The 15,265-nt window shown below is 38.9% G+C and overlaps 1 protein-coding gene across 5 annotated transcripts in view; it reads right to left on the bottom strand.

The window, feature by feature from the left end:
* Window positions 1-15,265, bottom strand: part of SULF1 (sulfatase 1) — a 127,967-nt gene that overhangs the window by 62,343 nt on the left and 50,359 nt on the right. For all 5 annotated transcript variants that reach the window (XM_055705312.1, XM_055705313.1, XM_055705311.1 and 2 more), the window contains 2 exons: window positions 5,211-5,270; window positions 4,654-4,888 (listed from right to left, as the gene is read on the bottom strand). In XM_055705312.1, coding sequence (XP_055561287.1) covers window positions 4,654-4,825 — 172 coding nt within the window. In that variant the 5' untranslated portion in view covers window positions 4,826-4,888; window positions 5,211-5,270. The remainder of the gene's footprint in view (window positions 1-4,653; window positions 4,889-5,210; window positions 5,271-15,265) is intronic.

Below are 15,265 nucleotides of genomic sequence, written 5' to 3' on the forward strand. Positions count from 1 at the left end.
TTTATTTTTTTTCTTTGGTTTCACAATTAATTTTGTACAGTTTGTAGTCAAGGTTTTAAATTTAAATCCATTGATTCCACTGGTAAGATAAAAGTTTATCTTAGTGGTTTTGTTTGGGTCACTTGAAAATTAAATTAAAAAAAAAGTTTTAAAACAATGGAAGACATGGCTGTAAAACCGCAAAACTGCCAAGGAGGCTCAGCTTTAGGTATAAGCAGTAAAATCTTACAAATTACCTTACCAGTTAAAGTTAAAGCATGCTCTTTTGGTTTTGGGCTAAGGAGTCAGCGCATCAAAATTATTTGGTTAAGAGAAGGAAAAGGTAGTTAGCTCTTCAGCATTTCCTTGTGCAGTGCCAATGTCTGTGTCTTTAAGGATACAGTCAATACCCTGCATGTAAGTCATCATCATCATTTTGAACTCTTCCCCTTTCACGGCTCTTCTTTTCTAAATGCAGAGGATCTGCATTTGTGCTTTCCTGACCTCAATACAGACAAACCCCATGTGTTTAGAGCTATAGAGAAGCAGGGGAGCAACGGAGAGGTCCCTGAACACAAAAGGTTCCATTTGTATGAGTAGGAACATTTCACTGAGTTGTTGAGCAAAAGTCAAATGAGAGATAAACCTCATTCTACGTGTCTTTATTTCAGACTCCAGGCTGGCTTTTTCTTTGTAGTTTTTGCTTTGCTTTGTTTTGGTTTTGCCATAGCTCTCCCAGTTTTGAAATGTCACAGTTTATTATTGAGAGCTCAGCTGTAAAGTGGTTTGAGGTCCTCAGATGGAAAGTTCAGGTACACTAATGCATGGTAACAGCAACAGAGCTGATGTGCACTTTCATGCCTCTATGCATTATAAATGAGTAGCTGTTAGAGCACTTCCTCATTCCTCTGCTTGATCAGCCCTCTGCTCTTGCAAACCTGCTGTTTATGAGTAAGTTTTTCCTCCAGGTATGCACTTACTGACACTGACAATAGATTTACGCCCTCTGGAAATTCTGGAATCGGCACTTCAAAGCAGGTGAGACTTCCTCATTTGGAAAACAAAACACAAGAAGGAGATAAAATTTGCTGATATAAGTTATAATCCTTTGCTGTCTGTAGCTGTCCTCACAGCTTGTGCTCTTTACCATCTGGCCCACAGTCTTCAGGGCACATGTACTCAGGCGCTGTCTGACAGCAGGACACTTGTGCTCTACGTGACCGATTGGGGAGCACCTGAGGGAAACCAGATAACTGGGAATGGCCACTTTGGACACAGAAGTTAGCAAGTTTTGTCAGGCAAGAAATTCAGTGTCACTTCTCAATCTGTTCTTATATATCAAGAAATATGTTTGGTAACCAAGGTTTTGTAACAAGTCTTAAAGTTGCTGTGGATTTTTATCCAGGTATATCACAGGTGGGCATCTCTACAAAGGGATGGCTAGAGCCACCTTGTCTTTATACGGGTTGTGTGCAGGGCCGCTGGAAGGTGATGGACTTTCTCAGATCTCAGCACATGTCCCCATTTTTTCAGCTTATGATTTTTAGTGCTTTAGTTATAGTTAAGTTGGAAAGCAAACCAGGCAACTTATGCCTGATGTGATGTGTCCAGGTCATGCTGTGTTCTCTTCACCCAGCACTGTACTCGGTGAATGGGTTATATGGATTTTACTGTGTGGTGCAGAAAAAGGTAATTGTCTCAAATGGATTTTTCCCCTCCTTTTTTTTCTTTTTTTTTTTTTTTTAACCTTTTCCAATTCTCTGACATCTCAAAGGTTTCTGGGTTAGAAACACTGGAACAACCAACATATTCACTAGTTTTGATTCATTTCTGACATTATGCAAGATATTATTTACTGTGAGATTATAAGAGTGATTGGGGGGGTCATGGTTTGAGGTTCTGATGTGTGCAAGTGATAGAGAACCTGGAGGACAGGGGAAGAGACTAAAGAGTGAGCAGAAAGTTGTAAATACCTGTACTCATGCCTGAACAGAGTACAGACCTGACCCCAGTAGCTGGGGCCACTGTTGCATGTTGTGTCCAGAGGGGCAGTAGTTCTAGGCAGTTCTGGGAGCTGGTGCTTTGCCTTGAGCAGATGCCCATTTGCCTCAGTGTTGGACAGTTATTTCTCTACCCTCAGGATCTTGGTGGGGGAAAGAAAATGCACAGAGGAACAATTTAACCAGTCACTTCCTAGCTTCTGGGCCCCAGTATTTGCTGAGTTTCTTCATAAGCTGTGGGTCAGGCTGCTTCACACTACTTAAGTTGCTCTCCAACAGCTAAGTATCTGTAATATTCTTTCTCTGTGACATGTTCCTCCCAGCATTGGTAGGAACTGACTGGAGTTGTGGAGCAATTTGTGGGTTTTATCTGATAAGTTGAATGAGACAGCACCTCTGCTGAACTTCTTTGCATTCAGAATGCAGAACTCTGGGGACTGTTGCAGATCAATAGGAAGATGTGCATACTCCTACGCTTTGAGCACTAACTAAATGCAAGCTCCCTGCCTCTTGCAAATGTTACTTTGGATATCTCCTCTGTATATCATTTGCACTCAGGCAAATGAATTTGGTTCAATGCTTATACGTGCTCTGGAGAGAAATCCTTCCTGATGGAAGTCTATAATGTACTTTATATGCTTTTATGTTAAAGCATTCATTTGGAACAGCTTTTGGAATTATTTGTGCATGGAATACAAGAGCAAATAATCCATATTGAGACTTTCAGTCTTGTGATTTTTGGATACCAATGCCTAAGTTTTATTCCGTTTGTGGCCAAAAGTGTTACTTCCCATTAACCTTTTGGAAACCTGAGATTTTTCTCAGGAATCATTGAAGGGTAAGGGGATAATCCACACATGGAAAACAGTATGATTTTACTTTTCAAATAAGCAGAATGATTTATTAGCAGAAGTGTGAATAATATAGTACGGTAAGTCTTGTGGATGAATCCTGTTTCCTGTGAAATGATCTGTGAAAAGGGGAAACCTGTGTCTTCAATGCAGTGGGAATGCATACACATCCAGGCTATTGCTCAGCTGCCTGCTAATAGGAGCCAGAGTGCCCTGCACACATCCAGAACAGCTTTCAAAGTGGAGCTCCACAAAATGAACAAAGTGGCTTGCCACATCCTTCCTCCTCTTTCACCACTTGCAAATCCTATTGCAAGACTGAAGACAGCAAGTCAGTAACACTGTTCAGACACATGTGTCTGCTGACCTACCTTCCCTGGTGCCCTGGAGAAAGCAGGCTCTTTCAGACCACAAAAAGGAATACATGACTTGACCCTTTAAACAAAATTTTCAGAACAAGTCTACCACGAAGTCATGCATTCCTATTGTAATAGCTATATTTTAGGCCAAAAACAGAGCCAGGGACAGCCATTCATTATGCAGCATGGCTAAACAGAGCAGACATTTGAAAGAGTGAGAAATAAAAGAGATAATGTACTCTTATCTAAAGGCCTGGTGTTGGAGCTCTGCTGCATAAAAACACTAACTCTCAGTCATGAAATACAGTTTATTAATCATGTTCTCACAACCCTGAAGGACTGTGCAAATTATCATTGTGTCATGACCAATGCAAGAATGCTAGCAAGTAAAGAATTGCTTTTAGATCTAGACCACTTTTTGTCTACAACTTTCTGGCTGAAAGTATATGATTTTAGAACAAATGGACTATTTTGTTTTCTGGAATGAAGCATTTTGATTTTTCAGTGTTACCATGGCATTTTCTTTAGAAATTTACTATAATTTCATTAAAACCATGTCTTTCATTAAAAAAACCCTAAGAATGCAAGATTTAATTTCAAATTGATTTGCCAATTTTTTTAACCTTTTTGATCTTACCTCCCACCCCCAAAACTAAAATATTTGCTTGGGGGTAACCTGAAGTGATCCTCTTTCTCTCCTTGATTTTTCAGTTTGGGCAGCGAACCAAAAAATCAGTTATATGCATAACTACCATTAATATCTTTTTAACTTACTTAATGGAAAACATTCAAAGGCCTCCTGGAACATCATCCAAGTGTTTAAACTTTTTCAACCCTAAGAAAAATATGTGAAAATAACTTCCGGCTGGTATGTCCTGGTTGTGCTCAGATATTTAGTACACTTGTGAAAGCAAAACTGTCCTATTTTTATACAAATAGCATAGTTTTAAAGCAGATGGATTTAAAACAGTTTAATAATTCATAAAAATATTAAGCTTATGTCCTGAAACAAGACCAGTTTGCCTGTGTGCATAAACATGTCAGATGACATACATGCATGTGACAAATATGTGGAAAAAATAGATACTCATCTGTACAGCACTGAGGAATGGTTAACCTCAAAAGGTTTAATTTTTTCAATGCCACAGAAAGTCACAAAGTGAAAAAGGGCTTTTGATGCACATTTTTTACCTGTATATCCTTGCAGGTATTATTAAATCCTTTTATCCTGGTGATTAAAGCCCTCCATGGCATATATTGATAAACATATATTACCTAAAGTCTGTAACTAAATGTGATGAGTGCTGTTAAGTAATATATGCTAACTTATTTTCAAAACTTGTCCCACATTCTGATAGTGTTCCAGGACCAGTACCTTGTCTGAATTTAAAGTCCTTTCTGCTTGGCAGAAATTACTGAAAGACACAGGATGAAATGAAGTAGCAAATAACAATTATCTCTCACCTAGCTCCACATCTTGGTCATCGGTGAGTACAAGGATGATATTTGGTCTGATATTTTTTCGCTCCTGCTGCACACGTCCTCTGAACCTCGGGGACTTGACGGAGGAACAGTAACTTGTTAGCAATTCAGTACTAAGCACTGCCAAGATGAGTGCAAACCAAGAAGACTTCATAGTAGTTCCAGTATTTCAATGAAAAGACTAATCCAGAAGTGCCTGAGCTCTAGTTTTCAAGACCTGTAGGGAGGAAAAGAAATTCTGTTCAAGCAATAAATAAACTTCCAGTCACACAGTGAAAGGATGCAACTTAGGGAAGTTAAGTCTGACACATACCATTTAACATGATTATAAGCCATATTGTTGAATAAGAGCTTTATTCTGTCATTTTCTAAGAATAAACTCGGTCATTCTGCAACTATGCTTTCTCAAGAAATTTTTGCTTGAAGTCATGCCACTGCCTGCATTTTATATAGGCATGACTTCTGGTATACTCCTCATAGTGCTGCTTCTCCTACACCCCACGCTTCCTTTTATGCAGCTTGTTCCTTACATTCAGTACCTGCGCACAGCAAAAAATTGCTGGGATGCAGACGTGTTCAGAACATCTGTAGGAGGAGACCTGTAAGAAAGAGAAAGCAGAAGGCTTGTCAGTCAAAGACCTCAGTACTGTGGCTGTGCTTCAAAGTCTCCAGAACTGTTTGTTACAGCTTCTTTCTCTGTCCTGAAAGAAAAAAAGTAGAAAAAAATTGGATTCCCCCCACCTCCCCCACTTAATTTAACACCGTACCTACACAAAGTTTAGATGGCACTTTGGCTGCTAGAGATAAAGGACATATATCTCACAACACCAAATGCAGGTGCTTTTCCAACATTTATAGTTAGCCTGAGGTTCTAAGAATAAGAGTTAATTCCAGTGTATGGCACCTGGCAAGCGATAAAGCTATTTTAGGTTAACTCACCTGCATGAGCAACTAAACCCTTACAAAGCAGAGGGAGAGCACGGCTGTCATTTGCAATCTGTATTGGATCACTATGTGAAAAGTCATCTTCCCACTGACAAGAAAGCTCATATTAAGTGACAGTCCAGATGATCTTACCCAGCATTGTGAAAGAGCGTAACTGTCCCTCAATCAATCAACGACAGACCTGAGTGCCTCATCCATAATGCACAGTACCTCTGGCACAGCCTCGTCCTTGATACTGTGCTTCCAGACTCAGCTCAGCATGTTATCAGAACCCCCTCTCTGTGCCTGTCAGTCAAACAGCCTTGCTTTTGTAAGACCTGATGCAAGCACAGAGGCTTGGCTTTGCTGCAGCAGATTTAAACCTGCAACTGAAAATGACTGATTGGTCTGAGGAGGAACGGGTAGCCACTTACACTTTAACATTTTCAGCATTGTAGCTCTGCAAAACCGTCCTGTTACACAAAGGGAAGGGAGGGAATATCTGGGGGCAAAAAGGAAGTGGGTGGGAAAGAAACTGCAGAATCATGCCTGCTCCCTCCAGGGTATTGACCTGCCACATACATTCCTTCTGGTTTTGTTCTGAGACTATGGAAAAAGTACGATGATATTAGTCAATAAAAAACCCCCACAAAACCACCCAAGCCCAAGAACATTCAAGAGATCTGCCCAAGGGGAAGTCTGCATGGGAACTGGGGTGCACAGTATATAGCTAGAATGGAGCATAATTCATGAGGAGACCTGTGCACCCACACCTGAGACTTCATATTCAGACATGCAACATGACCTACAAACAGATTAATAAGCAGAAATAATTGAGAGAAACACAGAAGGCAAAAAAGGTCCTATCACTCACCTAGAAATGAATTAATAGGAAGGTGCTCTAAATTTCGGAGTAAGAAGCCAAAGAAGAAGGAAGGGATGGGGCTTGGTGCTGGGCTGCTAGAAAAGGGATCGTGTTCTTGTTTTCATATACACCTTTTATTTTAAGCTTCGCAAGCTAAACAGTTTCATGCTCCTCACTCTGGCAGGCTGTAATTACACCAGAAGAGTGTGAATGTCTTTAAAAGGAAAATCCAAGCATCTGTGGCAGAGAAATCTTGTCTTTCATTGTCTCTGCACCAACAAACAGTTCAGCCTCTGACTAACATGGGAGCACTGCAAAGCCAACATGGGGAATTGGCATTTAATGTTAAATGCCATTTCGGTGATTACACAACATTCAGATAAGTAGACTGGAAGTCTGTAATTAGTCTGGACTGACTTTTAAAAATAGTTCAATTTCCATGTATTTGTTCTAAGTCACATGAAAGCTGACAAAAGCCCTGAAGACCAGGGTGACTGGAGAAGTCAGCACTCTGACAGACACCAGACACCACATGCTGCTGGTGCAAAAGAAGAAATACAATTTCTCTAAATGTCTGATCTTTAAATAGCAAAACTTTGACTCACCTCAGAAAGCACAAAAGACTACATGAAGTGAGATTCAATGTTTAGTTTCTTACCTCAGTTGTACTGTACAGCAAACTTTTTCAGACAATGTTGACCCAGAAAGCGCAGTCATCCTGACTGTGCCGAGCAAACATTGGCACCAACGTGTTTGAATAATGCCCCATAGTATGAAACTGCAAGTTCCTGACAATTACACCTCAGTGCTAATAAAATTTACACTAATCCAAACGAACATTAACAAGTATTTTTCATTTCACCATCTTTGGGCTATATTAGTTACTTTTAAAAAAATCCTTTTGCAAGTAAGGGTCACCTTAGGCAAATCTTTTCTAGGAAAGAGCATGAAGCATTTCTTTGCCAATTCTATTTTTTTTCCTTTGATGGATAAAGGAAAATATCAGGACTGATCTACACATATAAAATTAATTATCCAAGTTTCATTGTATGGTTCTTGCACATAGGCACAGTAAGACCACCTTTTGTTGCTCATAACTAGTTCAGTTTTGCACAAGACAAATCTTTACTAAAAGGTGATCTTTGTTAACTTGTCCTTTTACAGCCTGTTTCCCAGTCCTAGAAGGAAATGAAGTAAACTGTCAAAATACAGGCTTGATAGGGAAGACAAGGCTGCAATGTTTGTGTTGGGTACTGGTACTCTACAAGTGCCTCTACAAACACTGTAATTGGTCTTGAGAGATAGACAAAAATATGAGAAATTCTGAAAGGAACCTTTTCAAATTCACATCAGAAAGTAAAATTTTTTGTGCAGTGTTCAGAAATCAAGATGGTACAATAAAATGCTTTTCTCTAGCCAAGTAAACAAGCAATGAACATAACTTCTATATATGCTATTTGGAAAATCAAAATTATATTTTTCCTATAGAACACATCTATGACAACTGAAATGTAGTCAGTAAATAAATGAAACCAGGGAAATACAAAGAAACCACTTTTCCTCACCTTTCAGGTGGTTTGGTTTTTTTGGTTTTGTTTTTTTTTTTTTTTCAGAAGCACAGATTTATAGTTTATACTCACCTTTCATGGGATAAATCCTGAATACTTGGATCTTTAGTTGGTACTATGCTGCTAGTATTATAACAGGCAGTTCAAGGACTTGTTGGTGTGGAGAATTAATTACCCGTGAAACCTGAATTACTTTGGCAGGGCACTGCAAAGAATGGCTACAGTGCCACTTCATGTGATGTGGCATAAAAACTAGGAGGACTTTATTTCTAAGTCTCTTAAGAGATTATCTTTCAGTGACTAGGAAGAAAAAAAAAAAAGTATAACAGCATCTTTTGAAACTATGCCTAGATTTTATATTCATTTTGGCCAAGAAGTGTTTAAGATTTTTCAGCACATTGGCTGAAAGTGCTTAATTTGAAACACAACAAAAGACAGCCTGTTTTCAAAAAAGAGCATTTTCCCTTTGAAAATCCACTTTGTTTTCATGTCCACATTTTTACTAACTTCACTTAAAGTGTCGTTTTGTCTTTGGCTAATAAATATCTGTCCAGAATTTTGTCCACTTTGTTTGAGAAACAGGGCACAGAATATCCACAAGCATACTCCATTATAAGCTTTAAAGATATATGGTCTTCTTCATATTTAATATTCTACAAATGTGGCTTCCTTATATCTTTGCACAGGGAAATTGGCTTATATGAACAGATTTTTTTTCTTTTTTGTAAGAAATCAAATGTGGGGATAGTTAATAAGGATACTGGACACACATCTGTCCCTAATACCATGGACTATGTCCCACATCCATAATTCATGACCAAGTGGTAAGAAAGGGCAGGCAACTTTGTCTTCTCTGTACCACAGCGATGGTATTTTATTTTGGGCATGAACACTGAGGACATCACCTTATCCAAAGTCATAGGTTAAGGCCCACTGCTCTAGTGACCCTTACTTAGAAACAAAAATGGATCAACTCTGGTCAATAAAGGAAACAGCAGTAATAATACTAATACTATTAATAATGTGGACTGTGATTGTGGAGCTTAAGACCGAGAATTTTGGTTTCTGTCCCCCTGATACTAGCAATAAATGCACCCAGTGAATTGAGGATGTAAGGTACAACAGGGATCCTAAATCAAGAACTCCTAATGCACTAGCAATTTTGTGGTTAAGTGTTTTGTTCCTCATTACTATCCAGTATCCTACTAATTATTTCTCTGTACGTAGATTTTCCTGTCTCAAAAAAAATGACATAGTTGTATATAATTAAGATACAATCCATGAATTAATGTTTTGCTACTTAGGATATTTTTAAGATTTGCTGACAAGTGCTAGGAACTTGCACAAAAATATATCAAAAGCACAGAAAAGAAGCAGAAGGCCTTGTCATTGCAAGTGATAAGTTGCCTCATTTCCTTTATGCAAAGGATCATCTTGGACAATTTCTTACAGGTTTCTGTGATAAATAAATGGATAAAACCTTTCAAACAAACAAAACCTCAGATATCCATCACTACAAGAAAATGAGCTTTCCTTCCTCACCCCAAGCAAAGGAGCATTATCTTCCTATGTATTTTACTCATGACCTGCTGACCTAACAGTTTTGGCTTTAACGAACATTTTTTACAAGAATATGACCCCAGTGTTCTCTATTTCCTTAAAATCGGACTCTCTATAAAAGTAGAAAGGCAAAGGACAACAAGAAGAATCTCATAATTCATAAAAAGCAGAGTAGGGATTCTGCTATTGACCTTGTTTTGTAATTTCTAGTATGACCTTGGAGGATGAGCACATTGGTGAGCACCTGGTCAGCAACATTTCAAAAACCAAGTCAGCCTGTAGTGCCAGAAATCATTGTCATCATGTTAACTGGAGGTGGCTTCACCCACCCGTGCCCCTACAAAGATCAGATTCAGTAGTTTGCACATACCATTTTCAGTTCTTTGCTTTAAAGTGAAATGTGTCCACCCAGCAATGCTGGTGTACTCAAGAATGTTTTGCATACATGGAAACTCCAAGGTGAAAGGGAGTGAAAAGGGTTTTCTCAGCCACACGCATACATCTTCTGCAAATCTTTGATGTGTATGTCAAAGGGTGGATGGACCTCTTAAAGTCTCACATAGCCTATGCTATGAATCATAGCAGATGTGCGCTTAAAGACCCAACAAAATTAGTAACTTCATGAGATTAGTAATTGCATGAAAATTGTGCAGACAGAATGAAATTACATAATAAAAGGTCAGGGAGACGAGATATTCATCTGCACCAATGCAACCTAGTGGTTCAGAAGCCTTAAATCTCTCCTTAAATCATATTGCCTTGACAACCAGAGGGTTGTAACACCCTACAACAACAATAACAACTCTCAATTTCACTAATACAGTGAAGCACTTAAGTGGAAAAAGCTGTTGACAGATGACTGTTTTAAGTTTAGTAATGTTAATGCTCTTCTCACATCTTACACTTATATCTTGTATTTAAAAGGCAAACCCTGCAATCTCAGACTACAAGGCACGACCGCGTAAATCTGCGGGTCAGTTTCCTGTGGGAATATCGAGCCTGCAGCCATGGGAAACACATTTACAGTATAGCAAAAGTCAAGAAAAAGCAAGATCTACCATCTCTTCTTAAAGGTTAATCCCCTAATCTTAGTTGTAAAGTATAGGATTTACAGTGAACACAAAGAATGCAGTTTCTATCTGGGTCTAATCTAATCATTATCTATTGGATTTCCAGCACACTTTACTAATCAATCAGTTATCTGCTCCCCTTCCAAATGTAATCTGTGTATTATAATGTTGTATCATCAGTGCCTCAGGCTAGATTAATTTAAAGTAACTATAATTTAAAGTAATTGCAGGCAGGGAGAATCATAACCTTATATTACGTTTTTACATTGTAATTTTGCAAACAGTTACAGACAGGAAAGGAAAAAGCCTGCAGTGACTTGAAAGCATAATGCACACTTGCTAACCCACTTTTATAACTTGGTACAGGTTAAGGGATATTCTTAGTAGGTAAAAGTTTCCAACACTTCATATGTCAGAGTAGAACAACAAACTCCAATAACATTTTAAAAATACATAACTGTAGAAGAAATGATCTGTCTTTGAGAAAAGGAAAATGTGTCTTTGATTTTAAAGCTGTTAATATAGTTGAACAAAATATTAAATAAAATTTAAATTAATGTTTTTATGTTAAATGCAGATCTGTGAAAGTTTTGAAAGAAAATTCCCATGTATTTTCAGTAAGAAGAGTGCCTGCTGTTAAGTTACAAACTTCTAATAATATACAGTTACTTAAATTTATTTCTCACCATCTGATTTACTTTGTTTTAGAATTTCATATTTCAACACAGCCAAGAAGTGCACTTGTCATACAAAAGAGCCCGGTATAATTGAGCCAGATGACGTGCCCCACAAGTAAAATCAGCCATTCATGAAAGCTGGTCACCAGAGGCCATTTCAAACAATGCACATTTCAAAGTAATCTAAAGTAATCCCTTTTCTCTACTGATTTGGTTTCCAGGCAGTCTTAAGCACATGTGTGCCGCAAACAGGAGGCTTATTAAAACCTGATGTTATATTGAAAGTTATAATGCCATTGCCTTGTGATTGAATTCCATGTCTGTTAGTCTTCAAAGAGAGGGAAAAAAATCAATTAAATTTATGTGCTTATTAAACATGAGTGTCATGATATGTGCAGTTTATTAGCACTTGCTAAATAATTAAGACTGAGAAAGATAATTAGATGTGACCAGGCTCCAAACAGGCTTCTGATATTAGAAAGTGGCTTTCCAGCTACCAGGTAATATAACTGCTAAAAGACTCCAAGTATTTTTCAAATATAAAGAGTAACCTCTGTGTATGAAGGAATTTCATGTAATTTGAAAATTCCATTTTAAAATTACGTATCTTTGCTATATCCCCGCTCACTTCAGCAGTGTGGGGCATTATGAAAACATCCCGTACAATAACACACTGGCAATTCTGTGATACAGTAAGTAGTCGAGTTGGGAGATCATATCACAGAGGTGAACAACAGCAACACAGTTTGCACGTTTCTTTAAGTTCCTGTTTAAGCCCTCCAGCTTTAGAAACTGTGCAAGAGCATAGCTTTTCACATCTCCTTTAGATAGAGAGCTCTTTCAGCTTAAAAAGTTTCCTTCCTAAATTTGTTTACACCCCCTCAAAGGTTTGCAACTCCCTTTGAAAAAGGGATTTTTGATTTTTTATTTGGTAAACAGTTTATTTTTCTAAATAAATGGACATACCCAACTTGAATATGAACACAGCATCTTTAGCACAGAATATCTATGGATCTACTTATATAGGAGAAGACAGAGAATATGTCCATTTTCCCATGGTAATGTACACACTCCATGTATCACAGGGAGTAGTTAAGGTAGGTTGTGCCACCATGTGGGTGGGTGGTCTTGGGTAGAAGCTGAGCCTAATGCATGGCTGCTCTGGCCACCCTCCTTGCTGACTGCACAGGGGAAGCAGAAGGAGCTCATGGGGACCAGAGGAATCTATATAAGGACTAAGTGTGAGGAACTGGCAGTATGAATCTATGTAAGTGTATGTATGTAGAAAGCAGCACCTGTACTCCTAGGAGAGAATCTCAGATGTACTTTTAGCTGTAATGCAGAAGGATTGACTACTCAAAAACACCACAGGAATTTAGATAGGTGCCGTTCCCGGGCTAACCTAGAGAGTCAGGCAGTTCGTCTAAGTGCTTTTGAAAAATTTACTCTTAAAACACAGTGCAGAAAGTGAACTTGCTTGTAGCATCAGTACTTTGTGTGCTTATGCACATGTATATGCACTACAGACTGCATATGGTGTCTGTTGACTTTCTCTTCCAGGTCTGAACACTAAGCCTAATGATTTTTTTCTTTTATTTATTTATTTATTTTTTTGAGTAGTGTCATTGTATTCAAATGAGTTTTACTCTCAGTAAAGTCAAACTGAACTTAATAGAACTACTAAGATTGACTCAATGGATCACGTCCTGAGTACCATTTTTAAAGCAAGATCTTCCTTACTAGATTACCTCTTTTTGTCAAGCAATTTTTCCAGTCCTGGCACAGTATAAATTTTACCTTCACTGCTATACATGTAAAAGCTCCTTGACAGACCAAGAAATGGGTTTTCAAGTAAGTTCCTCTCTGGCAAACCTGTACTATAGAGTAACCAGCCTACTAATAATAGTAAACAGTCAGACCAAACAAACCAATCTGTTACAAAAAAACAGATGCTTCATAACCTTTTCTATAAAGATCAGTCAGCAAGGAATTTGCACTGACTTGAGGCACTGCCGAGAAGCACATCACCCCTGCTATCAATCTTACTTTTAATCGCCTTTGTAATCAGGAGACCCCTGCGCTCCCCAAGCTGCATTACCTGGCAGGTTACAAGGTACAGCCCCAACCCAGGAACATAGGGGACTTATGTCTGCTATCACAGTAATCCTCCCAGTCCCCTCACCTGCCGTCACCTCACTGTCCCACAGTGCCCACTCGAGCACATACCTGGGAGGGATTCCCAGAGTGACCTGCAACTGACACATCATGGAGAAACTCAGAAAGTCATCCCATGTGGCCATGTCCTACCAGGTGAAAAACACTTTGCACAGGAATGGCAGCAAGTAAGAGCAAAGAATACAACTGACGGATTTTACTGCCAAATCAGGCATCCAAGTCCTTACTTAGACCCCGATACATGTGTTCTGCTGTGCAAAATAAATGTCTGCTGGATTAGGACTGCTCAGCACTTTAAACCAAGCTCTTGCAGGCTCTTTGATACATCATCCCTGGTGAAAGGACGCTTTAAGGTATTTGCTGAATATTTTTAAAGAAAGCTAACCATCAGTGGTACATGGGGAACAGCCAAAATCTACAAAGCATCTGGATCCTGAATTACACTTGAAAATTAGTATTCCTATCAAACCCGCCTGAAATTAGAGTCACACTTGCCTGTTCAAGGACAGAATATACCATATACAGCTTATCTCTCTGAGGAATACCAGTTCTCTCAGCTTGAATTCTGGAAATCTGTTCTCAAAGAGCTGCTTGAAAATAATCTTCATTCTGAGATCTGAGAGGCTCAAGAATGACTTGTTGAAATTATTCTGTGAATAACTATCTCAGAAACATTTTGAAAGGGTAGCACGTAAAAATGTGCTTGCATTTTCCAGGTGAAAATGCCTGCGGAAAGACTTTCTTCATCTTTCAAGTGCATATGCAGGTACTTTCAATTTCACAGTCCTGGCTTCTGTAGATGAGAGAGCAGTTTTAAAGCATGGAAGATGAAGCTGAATACATTCAAGCAGACATGTTTTTATTTCCAGTGCACTTCTTGTTGAACAAAGTTCCTATTTAGCAATGAAAAGACATGATTTTATATCATCTTTAAAAATTACATATATGTCATATATTTATAGATAGTTAATTGTAAGCCTGCTCATGAACCAAGATTCTACCAAGATGCCTGAACAACACACAGAGAATTATTTTCACTAACACTGATGGAGCAGGCAGTCAGCCTTATGTCCCAGTGCCTGACTGAATTATGCACAGAGATGGAGGACAGGAATGGAAGCTGGTAATCGTTAGGTAGGAGCTTCTGAATAATACAGCATGGATCAGGAATGGGAAGGACCGGAGTCTACTGGAAATTACTCCTAGATAGTGAAGAGATAGAAGGACAGAGCTGTAGTGCTTTTCTTCATTTTGTGTGGGAAGAAATTTGGGAGGTATCCCAGTTTGCAGTGATTATTGTGGGAAAACCATCAATGCTTGCGTTACTGAACTTTTTTCCCCTAAATGTAGATGAGATGTCCTCCTATGAAAGGTGTCTCATAAACTGCATCAATGAACTAATTCAGGAATGTTTAGAGCAACTTACAGAGAATCCACTTCTTTATCCTTAGCAGGCTCAGCTGTGAGGTCAGACCAGGCTGCTTAGGGCTTTACCAAGTCAGGTTTGAAAACCCCCAAGGATGGACACTGCCCAAATGCTCTGGGGCCCTGTCTCACTGCTTGAATGTCCTGAGGGTGACTTTTGTTTTTCCTTATATCCAGTCTGAATCTTTTTTATTTCAACTTATGTCCATTGACTCTTGTCCTCCTCTCCTGCCATGCATGACTCAAGAATGAGGCTCTGTCTTCCCAGTGGCCTCTCTGTAGGCACTGGGGGGCTGCTGTTAGACCCTCTGAAGCCATCTCTGCTCCCAT

This window comes from Falco cherrug, chromosome 3 (genome assembly GCF_023634085.1).
Source record: "Falco cherrug isolate bFalChe1 chromosome 3, bFalChe1.pri, whole genome shotgun sequence".
Classification (NCBI taxonomy): Eukaryota; Metazoa; Chordata; class Aves; order Falconiformes; family Falconidae; genus Falco; species Falco cherrug.